This window comes from Myotis yumanensis, unplaced genomic scaffold (assembly GCF_028538775.1).
Source record: "Myotis yumanensis isolate MYYU_CA2020_CCGP unplaced genomic scaffold, mMyoYum1.0.hap1 SCAF_9, whole genome shotgun sequence".
NCBI classification, from domain to species: Eukaryota; Metazoa; Chordata; class Mammalia; order Chiroptera; family Vespertilionidae; genus Myotis; species Myotis yumanensis.
Genome location: NW_027223760.1, coordinates 16,337,685 through 16,355,099, shown reverse-complemented (window position 1 = coordinate 16,355,099; position 17,415 = coordinate 16,337,685). Strand labels below are relative to the sequence as shown.

General features: G+C 43.9%; 1 protein-coding gene across 3 annotated transcripts in view; it reads right to left on the bottom strand.

Moving 5' to 3' along the window:
* Window positions 1–9,620, bottom strand: part of CPED1 (cadherin like and PC-esterase domain containing 1) — a 280,292-nt gene extending 270,672 nt beyond the window's left edge. The window contains exons 1-2 of one of the 3 annotated variants that reach the window (XM_070423793.1): window positions 9,463–9,620; window positions 8,507–8,986 (exon numbers count right to left, since the gene is read on the bottom strand). In XM_070423793.1, coding sequence (XP_070279894.1) covers window positions 8,507–8,755 — 249 coding nt within the window. In that variant the 5' untranslated portion in view covers window positions 8,756–8,986; window positions 9,463–9,620. Of the gene's footprint in view, window positions 1–8,506; window positions 9,427–9,462 lie in introns of those variants that run through there. The other 2 variants (XM_070423794.1, XM_070423792.1) reach the window with 2 other exon arrangements.
* Window positions 9,621–17,415: the final 7,795 nt, after the last annotated feature.

The following is a 17,415-nucleotide window of genomic DNA, read 5'->3' as shown; positions in this document are numbered from 1 at the left end:
CCTCTGGTCTAAAGTAAGCCTTCTCTGACCCTTAAGTTCGTGACTCATTTATTTATTCACTCACTGACTAGATATTTTAGTCTGCGCTCACTATATGTCAGATACTGTTTTGGTAGTGAAGATGCAGCAGTGAGTGAAATGAAGTCCTTGCTCTTAAAGAATTTATATTCTATGCAGGGGGGCAGACAGTACATACATGGGGTAGGGGGGAGGATGCAAAAGTAGGTGTACAGTGGTTCGTATAAAACACAATACTATAATTAGTAAATAATAATACAAGAATAAACTGTGTTTTGTGCACTCACACTGTAAACCTACTTTTGCCCAACCCTGTATATATTACTGTTCACGGTCCAAGATTTCAACCTTTTCCCCTACTGCTCCCTAACTCATCTTTCTACATCTCCAGCTATAGCATCTTATTTATCCCAATACCTCAAACTAAAAAAAAAGGAATTCAGCCCAAACTGAAGACCGGGCCTACAACAAGCAGACCTGACTCTGAAGGGACTTATCAGCCTTCCCAAATTTCGTCTTGGTTCTAACAGTTCATTTTCCTGTGAAAAGGCATTAATTAGAGGCTGGCAAACAGGAAGAGAAATCCAATAATGCTTTTATCTCAGGCACGCTTGCCCAAGTGCTTATGTTCACTTCAACAATTGCTTATTGCTCACCTGCTTTGTGAAGGCCAGAGGTTAGAGTCTGTAGGGAATGAGTAAATCTTCAAGGGTATTAAATCGTTATTCTTTTTAAAAAAATATGTTTTGTTGATTTCAGAAAGAGGAAGGAGGGGAGAGAGAGAGAGAGAGAGAGAGAGAGAGAGAGAGAGAGAGAGAGAGAGAGATGTGAATGAGAGAGAAACATTGCATTGATTGGCTGTCTCCTGCATGTCCCCTATGGGGGATCAAGCCCAAAACCTGGGCATGTGCCCTGACCAGGAATCAAACCTGTGACCTCCTGGTGTGTGGAACCCAATCAACCAATGGAGGCACATGGCCAGGCTAAATAATAATTATTCTGATACTTAATATTCAATGAGCACTTTTTATCTGCCAGACACTTTAAGGGCTTCACATGGCTTATTTCATTTAAGCCTCACATTAGCCTCGTAAGGTAGGTGATAATATATCCACTTGCAGGCGAGAAAACAAAATCCTAAAGAGGTCAAGAGCTGTGCCCAAGGTAATTCATTTGACCCAGAGCTCATGTGCTGAACTCTGCTGGCTCCCAATTTCATTCTTTTCCTAGGGCTGCCATAGCAACTACTGAAGGCTTTTCAGGAGCAATACTATAGGAGTTGTGCATAGATGGCTTCGAATGTGAAGGTAGCTGGTTAGGTGACTGAAATAGTCTAGGCTGGTGACAATGAGGACACAGCATAGAGATTGTGGAGGTAGATTCAAAGATTTTGAAATATTGATTAGTTATTCTCTGGATTCATTTGGGGAGCTAGAGAAAATGCCACTCTTTTTTAAAAAAATATATATTTTATTGATTTTTTTATAGAGAGGGATAGAGAGAAACAACGATCAGCTGCCTCCTGCACACTCCCTACTGGGGATGTGCCCGAAACCAAGGTACATGCCCTTGACCAGAATTGAACCTGGGACCCTTCAGTCCGCAGGCTGACGCTCTATTCACTGAGCCAAACCAGTTAGGGCGAAAATTCCACTCTTTACACGGCCATAAGGTGATATTTACTAAGGCCCCTCAGTATGATGAAGGGCCAAAGGCACATCATGGTCTTGGAGAGAAGTTCAAAGTTAGAGCTAGAAAAGGTAACAAATAAACTACACGGAGGAAACCTAGGGATGAGCCAGAAACGAGGGAGATGCAGACAGACAAGTTAAGTGGGGTTGAAACAAATCGTCCCAAATAAGGGCTGTGAACAGGGCAAGAATATTGTGGCCTTTACACAACAATGTAAATATAAATAGTCCTACTGAACTGTACTCTTAAAAATGGTGAAGAGGATACATTTTATATTTTGTTTCTTACCTCAATTTAAAATTTTTCAATAGGTAACAATTTTAAATAGAAATCTGAAAAATGTCAGCTTTCTAACTTGGAGCTGTCCAGGCAGATGAGTGACAGGCCTGATTTGGTGAGGAGCCGGGCCAGTCAGATTACGTGATGGGCAAGTTATGGAGAAAGAGTAATAACTATCGAATATAACTAAGTTTTAAAACCTATGCATCCAGGGAAATGGGGGAGGGGAGTCCTATTCCTGGAAATAGAGAGGTCAGTAGTAGTCACTGACTTGGGCATGAACATTTTGAGAGAAAATTATTTGAGTTTTCACAGTGCCTGTTACTCCTCAATAAAAGATTACAAGGGAAATTGGAGACACAGGTCTGGAGGTTCAAGAGTGAAAGCTAAGCTAGAAATATACATGCTAGGTTATCTGTAAAAAGGTGAAAATGAGCAATATGCAAAGTTGATATAACCACCAAAGGGAAGTATAAAACAAGACAGTAAAGGCCCAATAAACGAAACTTGGGAATGTCTTTTAGCATCAGAGTAAATGAAGCTGGAAAGGAGACCACAAGTCATTCATATTGGTCAGAGAGTAACCCCACTGTGTCACAAAACTCAAAGGGGGAGTTTTGAGAACAAGTTGTACACAACGGTGTAAAATTCTTCAGAGAAGAAAGATGTGGATTGAAAAGAAATGATTTGACTTGGTAGCCAAGGAGTCATCAACATGGATCGATGGTTCAGTAGGAAAGGAGGCCAAAGGAAAAGGGTATGGAATGGGTAGGGGTGGCCAGAAGTGCACCCAGAGAGAACCTGCTACAGTTTGTCTGAAGGAAAGGAGAGAGAAGGAGCACACTGGGTGAGGTGGATTGCCAGGGATAGGGACAGCTTGTTTTCTCAGTTACGAGCATGTTTACTCTCAAAGGGCTGGTCCGATGGAGAGGTAAAAACGGTAGAGAGTACCTCTGGAATCAGTTCTGGAAAAGGTCCAAAGACCATGTTCAAGAACACAAGAGAAAGTCAGATTTGAAATTGCCTCCCAACTGCTCTGCTTATCTTCAGTTCCACCCACTGCAGTCCATTCTGGAGTATTCTCTCTACAACATAAATCTACTCCTGCACTTATAAACTCTTCCATAAATATTTGCTTAATGAGTGCAGAAAAATGAATAAATAAATTAGTGAATGAATGGGGTGAGGAGGAGAAAGAGGAGGATTCTCAGTGAGATAATTACAGACAGGTAATTTCAGATAACTTCACTTAAGGAAAGTGATGCCATTTCCCAAGAGTAAGAGCACATTTTGACGTTTTCTATGGATTTCAGAAAGCAAATTAGCATAACTTCTGTATCAGACACTAGATCACCTTGCCTCCCGAACCCCTCCAGTGGGCCTTACGCAGGCCATAGCTGTGGTAAGCTGTGGACACTGTTTTCACCACTTTGGGCAACACAGACCTGCGAGTTCCTCTGAACAGTACTGGTTGAAAAGGAGGGAGCAGCTCATCTCTACTCTAGCAGGTCTGCACCCACTGAGGCCCTGGCACCCCAATGGCTGCCCAGAGAGTCCATCTAACACTACTTGGAAGTAGGATGGGGCAAACTCTACCCAATGAAAGACAGAAACGGGGAAAAGCTAGAAGATAAATTACTAGCCTTCTTGTCCACTTCCCCCAATGCCAGAACTGAGACGCAGTAGTTTAATACAGCCTCTCTGGAAATATTGCCCAATAATGCACCCATTTCTTTTCCCTCCCCCCGCTTTTTTGCTCCCCACTTTTGTGTCCTGGGATTGCACCTGGTCTAAACAAGTAATTTTGAGACATTTTTCAATGTTCAATATCTTAGAAGATATTTGAAGCATGTTATTAGAAGCACAAACAAAAACAGATTTGTAATGAAAACATTCGTTTATTTGCATTGGCTTATGTTTGGATACTGGAAAGAGTAGTTGCAAAGAATAGTTGCAGTCACTGAAGGAGAATGAAAAGTCAAGAAGAAATGGTGAACGAACAGTCAAGCAACAAGGAAATAGTCATTCTCCTTGTAGAATATCAACAGGAGATAATCAGAAACACATGGTTCTGGCGAGTACAGATGCAGTCCCCAGATAGCAAAGTTTCCATCAAAGGAGCCCATATTAAGGAGATTTTTCTCCCATTGTGCCTGTTTGTAGTTAATGTGTTCCTATGTTATGACATATTAAAGGGTTAGATTCCAAAAAAAAATCTACTGAGTGACATATCTCAATGAAGACAACTGAAATTGTCTTCAGTTTACATATTAAATTGAAATAATTTTAAGAGACAACAAATTACCAGCTAAAATTCAAACTAAGAAATGACAAAAAGTATACTTGCTTAGCAAAGCCCCTTGGGGAGTTAAAATGGAAAAAAGAATAAAAAATTGGCCAGAAAGATGGAGAGTCCTCCCTTGCTATGGAAAGTTGGCATACACTATACCATGATCTCAATCTGCACTGAGAACAGTTTTAGACATTGAACCAGATCCCAGTTATAAAGATGTAAAGGGCACAGTCAGTCACCCACCTTTAAATATTTGCTACTACAAATATTTAACCCTCTGTTCCTAGGCTGATATAGCACAAAAGGTCTTCTCTTAAAAAGACTGAAACCAAAAGACTGGGACATACTCACTGCTCATTCACGAAAGTATGAAAACTATGATTCAAGAAATGCTCTGTGAGTACACTTTGGTTTCTGACTGTGTGTTCCTGCAGACTCCACAGCAGTCATTAAATCAGTTTTTCAAATGTCCACAGGTAGATTTTTTGAGAATTTTTTTTTCCTTTTGTCGATTTATAAATCCAGATGCAACTGCCACTTCCTGGAGGGGCAGTTAGTTTAAAGTTTAAATGCATTACTTTTTAAGCATTTATCATGTTTCTTAGTGTTTCTTTAGGTCTGAATAGCTGAAGGGAATTATGATTTTCCCCAGAGAATTGCACATACACATACACACAACATTTTCCATAAAGTACATAAGCTCGGTAGATACCTCATCCATCCAAATACTTCCTGGAATCCATGAGCCTCATGTCAAAGCCAGCTGCTTTAAGTAACTTTAAAAATCACTTAAAGATGGATAAACACAAGGAAGGGAAAGCCCTAGCAGCATGCCTATTTTGGGATGCCAATCAAAGTAAAAACAAATCCTAATTTTTTTTAATTTTTATTATTTTTTTAATCAGAGAGGAAGGGAGAGAGAGAGAGAGAACTAGAAACATCAATGATGAGAGAATCATTGATCGGCTGCCTCCAGCACGCCCCCCCACTAGGGATGGAGCCCGCAACCTGGGCATGTGCCCTTGACTGGAATTGAACCCGGGACCCTTCAGTCTGCAGGCTAATGCTCTATCCACTGAGCCAAACTGGCCAGGGCAAACCCCAAATTTTATAGATAGAAACAATGCTTCTACAAAAGGCCTAAAAGCTATACAGTGGGGCCTTGACTTACGAGTTTAATTCGTTCCGTGACAGAGCTCGTAACTCAAATTACTCATATGTCAAATCAAAAAGTGAACGAGTGAGACACGTGATGCTGGGCTGATGTTGTGGCGTTCACTGTGACGTTTGCTGCGCCAACTAGCGGTGGGGTATCTGAAGCTGGCTCGTAACCCGAATTTTAGCTCGCAACTCAAAGCAAAAAATCGGCCGAGAGATGGCTAGTATCTCAAAAAACTCGTTAGTCAGGACACTCGTAAGTCAAGGCCCCACTGTGTTTCAGGTCTTAAGGAAAATCTATGTAGTATCTCATCAGTATTTTTTTTTTCATAATCCTCACTTGAGGATATTTTTCCACTGCTTTTTCAGACAGTGGTAGGGAGGAAGGGAGTGATGGAGAGGGAGAGAGGGAGGGGGGAAGGGAGAGAAAGAGGAATATTGATGTGAGAGAGACACATAGACTGGCTGCCTCCCGCATGTGCCCCAGTGGGTGGGGGCAGGGAGCAAACTCACAACCCAGGTACATGCCCAGGAATCGAACCTGAGACCTTTTGGTGGAAGGGCCGGTGCTCTAACCAGTTAGCAACACCAGCCAGGCTCTCATCAGTCATTTTTTTTAAATATATTTTTATTAATTTCAGAGAGGAAGGGAGAGGGAGAGAGAGAGAAACATCAATGATGAGAGATAATCATTGATTGGCTGCCTCCTGCATGCCCCCGACTAGGGATTGAGCCTGCAACCCAGGCATGTGCCCTTGACCAGAATTGAACTCAGGACCCTTCAGTCCACAGGCTGAGGCTCTATCTATTGAGCCAAACTGGAGAGGGTTAGTTATTTTTAAATAAATTTCATAAGTAGCTGTCTTTGAGAATAATCTATATGTTGACCCCAAAGACATTTATTTTTTCACTTAAGCTATCTGAAAGAATATTAATATTCAAAACTGGGTTATTATTCAATTCTCTTTTGGATCAGATACTATAAGAATAACTAATTTATACCTGATTTAAACTAACTTCCACATGATGCATTCTCTCTAGCTTCCTTTCTATCTCTACAAAAAATGGCTCTAAACCAATGGCTGGCACAAGTTAAGTTAAAAATAGAGGCATGTGGCAAGTGTTTGGAAATTTAGTGTTCATATGTGTGGATTTCTGTACTGTAATTGTGAATTTAGAATCTTGCTTATGATTAAAATATTTAAGACTAACAACAATTTGCAAAAAAAAAAAAATCATCATGTGTTTGTCATATTTTGTGAAGAAAAATTCTAAAGTGAATGTTTTACGCAAGCAGCCAAAAAGATCCGAAGTGAAATGAATTTTCCTGGGACAGCCCAGAAATAACAGTTAACATATGCCTAAGCTGCAGACAAAAGCAGGAAACATGTAAAATCAAGGAGGGAGTAAAAAGGACTGTAAGTTAATGAATAAAAACCTTTTTGTCCAAAATTCTCAACAAAAATTTTAGGTACTTAAGAAGCAAAACCACCTCAACTATTTTTAAAGAAATTATATTTATTTAATATTAGAACCTAACAAGAAGTGACTTTCAAAGTCACAGTTCATACCCATCATAAATTTGATATACTAAAAAAAAAAAAAAAAAAAGCACCAAAAAATTACAGGAGTTAAGTTAATGTTAGGATAAGTAAACAAAAATACATAGTCTTCAATTACTTTAGAGTATTTAATAATTGATTCACACTTGCAGCTGCTGTTCATCTAGAAGTGTTTCTAGTTAACTTATTTATCTGCTATTTTTTGCATAATGTATTTCTTGGTCAAGATGCTTCTTGACATTATTGATAAAATAAGTCATTCATGTAAAAGTTTTCAAATTTTCTTCGTTCTAACCTAATATGATTTTGTATTTCAATAAGTTCTTAGAGCTGTGCTTTCACAAATTATGATTAGATTTTGAACTTATTTTTATTTAGAGCATCAGCCCTGCAGTAGGAACCGGGTAGACGGACCCTGTCAGAATGCTGGCCCAGTGGCCGGCCTGAACATCTTGGAGCGTCAGTCACCTGGTCTGTGAAATAATGACGCTCATACCTGCCTTTCCTAACTCACAGGGTTGAGCCGATAGGAAATTCATAAAGAGTTTTTAAAAACAAGATGGTACTGGTGCTGGAGGTGTTCGCAATAATGGTAAAAGTACTGTTTGGTATTTAACAAGAAATTCTGCTCCAAACAATAACCGTGATCATAGAATTTACTGCAGAAATAAGACAGTAGTTTACAGATTGCTAATTTATCTTGCTACAATGCCTGCTGAAGCATAGAAATCATTGACTTTGCTACTGTGAATTTTGTCTGTGTGTTTTCTTTTATTTTTTTTAGACTGGACTATTTTAAGTATCATTTCACTGACAGGCATAAGGGGGGGTGGTATATTAAAATAGGAATCTGAGTGTTTTTATGTGTTTTGTGTTTTCTCTAACACTTGACAAGTGAGATTAGTAAAGTTAATTAGCATAGGATAAGTATAGGATAATCTATGTTTTCCTAATTCTATAAGCAATAAAATGCAGTGTATCAATTCTTTTGAAGAAACCTATTGTCATTTTCTTTTAAATGCTTCAGAAATAAACATTTGCTCTAGAAATGTGTTCACCAACCAAAATTGATTTAACCTATTACGAAATGAAATTTGGGAGTGTCTTTGAGCCTGGCGTGGTCGGGGTGCTCACACTGGCTGCCTTGAGGAAAGAAACACTTAATGTCACCTTTTAGGGATCTTTATTGATGTTTCTAAACTTTAAATCTTTAGGTCTCTTAGAACCCTAAGGTTTTCAGAAAGCATGCAGATCACTCCCACCTCCTCCAAATTGTCTATTTTATTCAGCTGGAATGAAGTGAACAGCTCAGAGAGAAAATTATGGCCAGGACTTTCTGGAAATAAAGAGAAGTTGAAGCAACATGTGTCTCGCTGTCCTAAGGTCACTGTCTGGGCTGGGTGTATCCTGGACCTCTTTCAGACCTCATGGGAGTTAATTTTAGTTTCACAGAAAGGACAGCGAGAGGCAGAAAATGTCAAGGTGAAGCTTATGACCGCCGTACCTTTCTGATTTCCGGGGCATTGCCAGGGAGAAAGAAGCACTGCTCGTCCACAGAGAGTCTTCTCTTGCATCTGCTCGCCTGGGTTTCCGTGGGTGTGTGGGGGGCAGCCCCGGGCACAGTGGCTGCCAGCTTCCTCGTCCCTCGGAGTGTCAGGCTCTGGTAGAAGAGACAGATGGCCACCACCAAGCCCACCAAGAAGGGCCGGGGGCAAAGTCGCCGACGACAAAGGAACCCTGGACGACAGACCATGACCAGTTCAGCTGCCCTTGGCCCCTGTCCACGTTGCCGGAAAAGTCATAGCAGCTATTCCTTGTCAGCATGAAGAATACAAATCCGCCTCCTTTTTCCACAGCTTAAGCGAAGATTGCTCCATCCCGCTCAAGAACTTTCCGAAGAATCATGCCAAAGAATTATAGGTCCCAGAAGTCTGAGCCGGTTGCTAAGAGCCCTTCCATGGGTGACAGTAAGAAGTGGGCTGGCCTGGGTTAAATAACAATCATTTTAAGAAGACATCCAAATAGTGATAGTGGTAACTAAGAACCCGAGTGGACCCCAGGCTGCCAAACTGTTGCTTCCGGCAATGCCTTATTTCCACCTCCTCCTTCCACTCACAGTGACGACATCACAGGAAAACAGAAGACACCCCCAGGGCCCATCTGGAACCTCCAAACCGCGCCGAAGTGCAATCGCTTAAAACGCAAAGTGCCCAGCAAAGCGCCTGTGGCGCGAGGGAGGGGGGGGGGGGGCGGGGGAGGAGGCGCCAGCTCTCCCGGCTTTAAAATCTTCCAAATTCCCTGCTTCCCTTCATTCCGTTTCAAATCGCCACTTTCCTGGAAGCACTTATGGCTTTTAACATAAAAGCGGAATGAACGGTTTGAATGGACAGGGCTCCTGTTAGGGTTTTTGCCTGTGACTTGGTTGCATTGCGTTTCAAGCTCAAAGTTCTGTGTACTTACTCGGTGTTCATCCTTGTGGCCAGAAAAAAGTTTCCACGAGTCCCTAATGGATTGTTGGTCGGAGCCACTCGGAAGGAAACACCCCGTCCTGTGACTCCGATCATCTCGCAGACACGGACACACACGCGCGCCCGCCGCCCTCCGGCCCTCCCGGCGGGGAGCGGCGGCCGGGACACCGCAGCCAACAGGCCGGGGAGCGGGGAGCGCGGAGCGGGGAGCGGGGAGCGGGGAGCGGGGAGCGTGGAGCGGGGCGCGGGGCGGAGCTAGGCTCCGGGCTCCTCAGGCTCTGGGGCAGCTGGAGCCGCGCTTTCAGCTCTGGATCAGACAAGGTGGGCATCCATAGACTGGTAACCATGTCCCCGCCACGTGACTGCCTCCGCAGAGCTGCAGCAATTTAAATTCACAAGCGATGTGCCATGCCTCATGTAATTTCTTCTTCCTGATATGATGGTGCAAAAACCAATAGCCCTCCGTCCTTTGATGACAGACGTCGAGGATCTTCACTTAGGGAATCGTGGTCACTCTTTTGGGGATAAGTGGTCACCACTCCTGTCTGGACCCCAGAAAAGCAAGCCTGTTGTATGCACAGAGTAACCGAGCTTTCTGCTTAGTCCCTAACTCATGTCCCAATGGTTATTAGGAGTTCTGTCCAGGACGAATGCCCGTGTCCTTCAAAGGCTAATTGCTGACACGTCTTACAAGGAGTTGATGGGAGCAGGTATTGGGTAACTTTTGCTCAGTAGGAAGTGGTACACAGCAGGCTTTGTCCATATTCAACTCCATCTACTGCTGCTCGACAGACCGCCCCAAGGGCACCCCCAGTCAGGCAATTCTGCAGACTCCATCCACGTTTGCTGAGTCAGCTGAGGCAACTTCAAGGAGAAAAGCAATCTGTCTTGTGCATGGTGCTCACCTCTCCCTGCCCTCGCTTTTCGAAACCTGCCGGTTTAGGCTCATAGGAGATATTCTCCAAAGGCTCTGAATCTAAATAGCTGTTGTAGCCTGTTTCTAACTCCAAGTCATTCTTGGGGCTGAGGTTCTCCTGTGAGGCCACACCCCCAGAGTGATTCCACGCTTTAGGCACGGTCCTGTCAGTCACTTGGATTTTGTGATACGGAGCGCCCCCTAGGGGTGCCCAGCTACTATAGAATGGACATCTACAGATAGGACCTAACTATGTTAACACCCTTATAAAACAGATTAAAGTCTTAGAGAATACAGATTCACACTAAATCTAGACTTATTCCAAGTCCTTGCATATATTTCCTCCATTGTGTTTAATATTAATTTATAGAGCCAGAGTCGTCAGTCCCATGACAAGTGAAGGAATTGAGAAAAATTAAATGACACTTGACTTTAGGAAGCCAAAAGGTTTTTTTGTAGAAGAAATGGCTAAATGTGGAGAGCAGCTACAGTGTTTCGATAAGTTCAAGCCTCAGACTAATTAGAGGGCACAGTCCTCTCATGGCCACGTGCAAGTCCCAGCGTGGAGGGCAGAGCCCTCCCAGCACAATGATAGCCAAAAGCTGTAGTTGTAAGCTTGAACCTATGGTCCGAACAGGTGGCCCCATGTGCCTGAGTGATGTGGGCTTGATAGAGTTCAGGTGGGTGTAGTTGAGTAGGATCGAAACCCCCGAGAATGTTGTAAACATCTTGACCACACCCTTACTTTGCTTCGTGGCATCTGCTATAAAATAAAGACACGGCTTGTAGTCCATGGTGCTGTCTCTCCATCCGGGAGCAGCGTCCCACCCAGACCCACCTTTTATTCTCTTGTCTGTCTTCTCCATCCTGCACCGCCCCCCTCAGGGTCACTGAACCTGGCTGAGCTGGCATAGCACATAAGGCGCCCTGGGGCTGAGTATGCCATGGCCGTGCTGGCTCACCACAGCTAAACAATGTGTTTTGGGAGATCTAGTTTAGGTGGATGCAATATGATTTGAGACTTCATAGGAATTGCAAGATCTCTAAGCTGGAATCGTTCTGTGTTGATGAGATCCAGGGTGTGACAAAGTTATTTACTAGGTGAAAGGAATGGATCTGCAGTTCTATTAAGTCAAAAAGTCTGAAAAGCCAAGGATTTGAAGAATATAAAGGGTCATTCGTATGCATTGTTAAATTGTTGAGTACAGGATACAAAAGAGCATAAAGCAGATACTAAAATCATATTGCTGTTTGGACTAGGAGAAGTGAAAAATAGCAGCACAGATAATTTTGGAGCTAGACTTCAGATAACAGGAGTTAAAAAGAAGGTGGGAAATTGGTGTTCTAGAAACAGGCAGATTGAAAAACCCAATTTCCTATTTTACCAATAGTCTGAGGGAGGAGATAGTAGACAAAGGGATGTCTTCAAAAGATAGAAAAGGGTTAGAGTGGGACGGTGGAAAGAAGAGGTGGAAAGAAGTTACAGCAGAAATTAGAACCAAACTAAGGGAATCCATTAAATAGCATTTGGTATTAAAGTTAACCCAACCTGAATATGGATCATGTTGCTCTTTATCAATTGTTTTCAAGCTTGTGATTTATGAAATGAGGATACTCATGCCTCCTTTGAAGTGTTATTGGCATAACTAGATGAAATAATGTATGAAAATCACCTAAGCACTTGCACATTTGTTGGAAGAACACAACATGCTGAAGGCATGTCTGTGACGTCTGGGATCCTGAGCCTGAGCACAGTCTTGTTTGTGTGTGTCAAACACAAGAACAGATAATCCTATATAATAAAAGTCTAATATGTAAATTGTCCCCTCCAGCGGTCTTTCCACCCGGAGTTCGACCTGGAGACTGGGAGTTCAACCACTCGCTATGACGTGTGCTGACCACCAGGGGGCGGTGTGGAACATGGCGGGCATTGGCGACACAGCACTGGCAACAGGCGGCAGTGGAGGCGCTTCGAGAACGGGACTGCGGCAGGATGGTAGAGCAGGTGAGTGGGTGGTGCCAGGAAAAGGCGGGTGTGAGCAGGGGCCGATTGCCCCACCAATCACCCCACAGATGGAAACCAGTGGCAGCAGCAGGGGATGGGGCTGCCGCCCGGCTCCCAGGCCCTGAGGGAGCCGGGCAGTGGGCCCGGCCCTGATCGATCACCCCACAGATGGAGACCAGCAGCTGGCAGGCCCTGATAGCCTGATCGGGGCCGGGCCCCAGGCTGGGATGGAAAACTGGGGATGGGTGGTGGAGACCAACCTCCAGTGGTGCCCGGCAGGGCCGGGGGGGGGGGGGGGGATGCAACCTCTCACTGGCTACCTGGGGGTGGGGGGTGATAGGGACGGGAGGCGGGGGTGATAGGGAAGGAGGTGAGAATGCGGGGTGTCCTCTGAGCTCGCTCTCACTCCCCCTGCTACCCTCCCCCAGGACACCAAGGCTCTTGCGCTGGAGAAGCTCCCATGCTCAGGTGCCAGGTGCCTGCGAGGAGCCCGCCCCGCACCCATGGGGCCTCTTCCAGGTGAGCCGGGCACAGCTACCAGGAACACAGGGCCAGTCGGGCTCCCTGTGGGTTCACATAGGAGCCAGTTTGCGAAGCTGGGGGAGAGCGTGCTGCCCACCCGTCTTCCGTGCAGTGCTGCTGGGTGGTCCAGAGGCCCATGCTGCGCCCTGGCCCGCAGTGTCCGGCCGTGCTCATCACATCTCCACATGGGGACTCGGGCACCGTGACTCAGGCAGAGAGGGGCGAATGGGGGCCCGGGGGCCTAGGTGCTGCCCAGGGCCCAGAGGTCAGCTGGGACCTGCTCTTCCATGCCAGACACTCGCACTTTGATTGCCGGCCAAGCCTAGGGACCGCACCCGGCATGAATTTGTGTACCAGGCCTCTAGTGATCAATATGTTGGGCTTCTTGGAACACAGAAGCAACAAAAGCAAATATGAGCAGTGTTAGATCTCTTCCCTTTACTTTGTGAGATGGAGGTGGGTGGCAGATGCACGTTTCGAAGAGTGAGAACGAGGGTGGAGTGGGAGTAGTTTGTACATAGAGACTGCAAGTGCGAGGGATTTATGCCTGAGTGGTAATGGCAGCATGAAGGTGACAGAACAGGGAAGAATGAAGATAGAATAAGTGGTTCAGTGTGGGGAGTGGGAGGATAAATACACAGTAGAAGTACGAACCTGTGGTTTCTGGCAGAGAATCAGAGTGAATGCTTTTGTGCATATGGTTTCACGAAGTAACCCATCCACTAAACCATTTTGGCGTCCAAGAGATGGTATGTTAGCAGCATTAACCTGGGACAATAGAGTGACAGAACTCTCCAACACAACATATGCTATCACACATGTTTCAATTTAGCTTTTGGTTTGGAGTGGGGATGGAGGGAGAGGATACGTTTAATAATCATTGTTTGAAGAAGATATTTTCAAATTTTTATTTAATGATTTAAAGTAGAGTAATAAAAATGTCCATAACAGAGAAGATTCCAGTGTGGGGTCAGGAACTTTGGGAAAGTAATTTACCCCTTTGAGTATCAGCGTCCTCATAAAATGCCTCCTCTTTGAGTATCGGCTTCAGCGATCACTAGACCTCAGAAGTCACCAGAGGCTGGGAGGAAGATGAAATCTTCAGATTCTGGGCCTTCTTGGTTTCCTACAGGGGAAAGCTTTTCTCTTTCTTTTTTTTAAAAAAATATATTTTTATTGAGTTCAGAGAGGAAGGAAGAGTGAGAGATAGAAACATCTATGATGAGAGAGAATCATGGATCGGCTGCCTCCTGCAAGTTCCCCACTGGGGATCAAGCCCACAACCTGGGCATGTGCTCTTGACCGGAATTGAACCTGGGACCTTTCAGTTTGCTGGCCGACACTCTATCCACTGAGCCAAACCGGCTGGGGCAAGCGTTTCTCTTTCAAGAGGCTCTTGACCATGGAGATGTAAAATCCAGCTGTAGCTACTAACAGGAGATGTTGTGAAGTAAGTCCTGGCAGTCCTGTCAACAACTGGGCACTCAGCTTCCGGTACTTTCCCCCTACAGTTCGACTGCCCTCTTCTCAGCTCCTATCACCTTTCATCTGATGCTCACTGTAGAACTTTCTCCATTAGCACTAAGATGGTGTTCATAGATCGTGAATCACATACTTGAATCTCTACTGTACCAAAATATCATTCCAGGCACGGGGAAAACAGAAGCCATATACGAGAAATACCATAAATGACTATAATATAACAAATTGGTCAGCGTAGGGTAACTGACAAATTGGTCAGTGTAGGGTAACTTCTGTAACAAACAACCTCAAAATCTCAGTGACTTGATACAATAAAAGCACTCATCACCTTCCCATGTTTATCAGTTTCTATTAGGACTGGGACCAGGGTACTTCCTCCTGGGGACTTTCCATACCCTAGAATCTTGGCTACCCACTGGGGTCCTCTGAATCCAACAGGAAGATGGAGAATGAGAGAAGGGCATAGAGCAGTGGTTCTCAACCTTGGCTGCACATTAGAATCACCTGGGAATCTTTTTAAAATCCTGATTTCTGGGCCTCCGGAATGAGGTCCAGAAAGTTGAGAACCACTGGCATAGAGGATTGTGTGGCAGGTTTTGGGGGGACAAACTTCAAATTGTCATCTATTCTTTGGCCCACATTCTATGGGCCAGAGCCCAGTCACATGGAAATGAGCTGGGAAATGAGGTTTAGCTACGTGCCCAGGAGGAAAAGGAAACGAGGCTGATAAACATATATCTGTTCCAGCCACAACTAAGTTGGAGATAAGTGCCATGGAGACTCAAAATAGGAAAATCAGATTTGGGGGAGGTGATAAGGAAAGCAGTCATTTCTTAACTGGGCTCTGATGAGTCCCAAAGACTTCAACTGCCTCAAAAGGGCAAATGCAGGTTTTATGTCTTAGTGGAAGTTCACTAAGGATAAAGGTGGAGAGTCAGGTCCAGGTCAAGTCCTGCTACATTTTAAGTTCAAGATGTTATTTAGCCTTTATCTGCAAACAGTAGGAACCCCCAAATAAACAAGTTTCTTCTCTGGAATACTTATTAATGAAGATATCATGATAGCTGTCAGGATATAGGATGACCTTTATTTACAATTATGTGAGAATACTGTTATATTACCATTAACCTTAGTGGTAAATTCACAGAGCGAAATTTTTTTTTTTTAGGTAGAATAAGGACAACAACATGGGTCAAGTTCATGTGGTTACTCTCAATGGTGCAAAATACATACAGGACTTAACAGAAGTCTATGTGCAGTACCTTAGAGCCCTCACTGTACCTCAGAGGAAAAGGGTATCCACACTGTTATGAGTATGTGTTTTCCCATAAAGTTATGTAAACGTGAGTATTATTTTATATCAGGTGTAGGATCATGCAACCTTTCACCTAAATTTAGAACCTGACATCTGCCATTCGTTACAATGACACACCGGAAGCTCATCTGCAGTCAGGCCCTGTGTGGTTCTTTAGATGCTGAAGGACAGTGAACAGAAATCCCAAAACAGTTGTCGTTTCTAATGCATTAAAACTTGCTGAATTTCCTTTCAACTTAGCTAGGTTGCTTCTCTCCAGATCTTTTCACTTGGGTAGTCACTTTGTGTATAAATCTATGAGTTTAAGTTTAAGACCACTAACCCTTTTATGGAGTTTTGCATTCAGGAAAAAAAAAAAAAAAAGAAAGAAAGTAGCCCGGCTGGTGTGGGTCAGTGGTGGAGCATCGACCTATGAACCAGGAGGTCACAGTTCGATTCCCGGTGAGGGTGCACCCCCACAGTTGCAGACTCGATTCCTAGTATGGGGCGTGCAGGAGGCAGCCAATCAATGATTCTCAGCATTGATATTTCTATCTCTCCCTCTTCTTTCCTCTCTGAAATCAATTTTTTTTTTTTTAAAGTAAAGATTTTTCTCTTCCTTTCCAGTGGCTGCTGACTGGTGACAGCAGGGTTTGACAGAGGTCTAGGAATGGTGTTAAAGGGTAAAAGGGACGGTGCAGGACTTCCCTTGGGCACAGCATTTGTCAATTTACACATAGAAATAAGATGCTGCGTTGCACATCTTCATTTTTCTACTATCCTTTTCTTGTTTGATGTATTTACTTGAACAAACATTCTGCACTGTTTCTAGATGAACAACAGTCGAAATAAAACAAATGCTTCAAACTAAATGCTTTTCATTTAAAATTGTCCATGAGACCAGTATTTCTGAGCATACAAATCACCTGGAGGTCCCACATGACAACACTTGACACTGCCTTTTTAAATGGGGCACACAGTAGGTCCTCATTTAATGTCATCAGTAGGTGCTGGGAAATGGTGATTTTAAGCAAAATGACAGGTGAGATCAATTTTATCATAGGTTACTTGATGTAATTACAAGTTAAGTTCTTACAGCACATTTCTGGTTACAGAAACATCACCAAACTTCTAATTAAAGATCCAAAACACTTCTAATATTAGACATCGAAATGTATGTGAATTATACATACATTTAAGATGAATAGCCTGGTTGGAGTGGCTCAGTTGGTTGAGCATTGTCCCCTCCAGGGAAAGATTGTCAGTTTAATGCCTGGTCAGGGCACATATCTGGGTTGCAGGTTTGTGCCCCAATTGGGGAGCGTGTGGAAGGCAACCAATTGATGTTTCTCTCTCTCTCTTTTTCCCTTTCTCGCTCTAATCATGTCCTTGGAGGATTTTTTAAAACAAGGAAGATGATTTCCAACCCACTGATACCAGAGCCTACCCCAGTAGTTCAAGGTATAGGAAGGAACCCACCCTGGACAGGATGTCCTTCCATAGCAGGGCCATTCACACCCATCACACTAACTCAGACTGGGACAATGTGGACACCAGCTCACCTGGGGTGCACATCTTTGTGATGTGGAGGAAACTGGGATCCTTGGAGAAAACCCAAACAGACAAGAGCCCAACCGAGAATCAATTTTATTTCTCTCATCAACGTTATAACCAAATGATGTTGAACAGAAACAATGCTACTCAAGGACTTCCTGTACACTCTGCA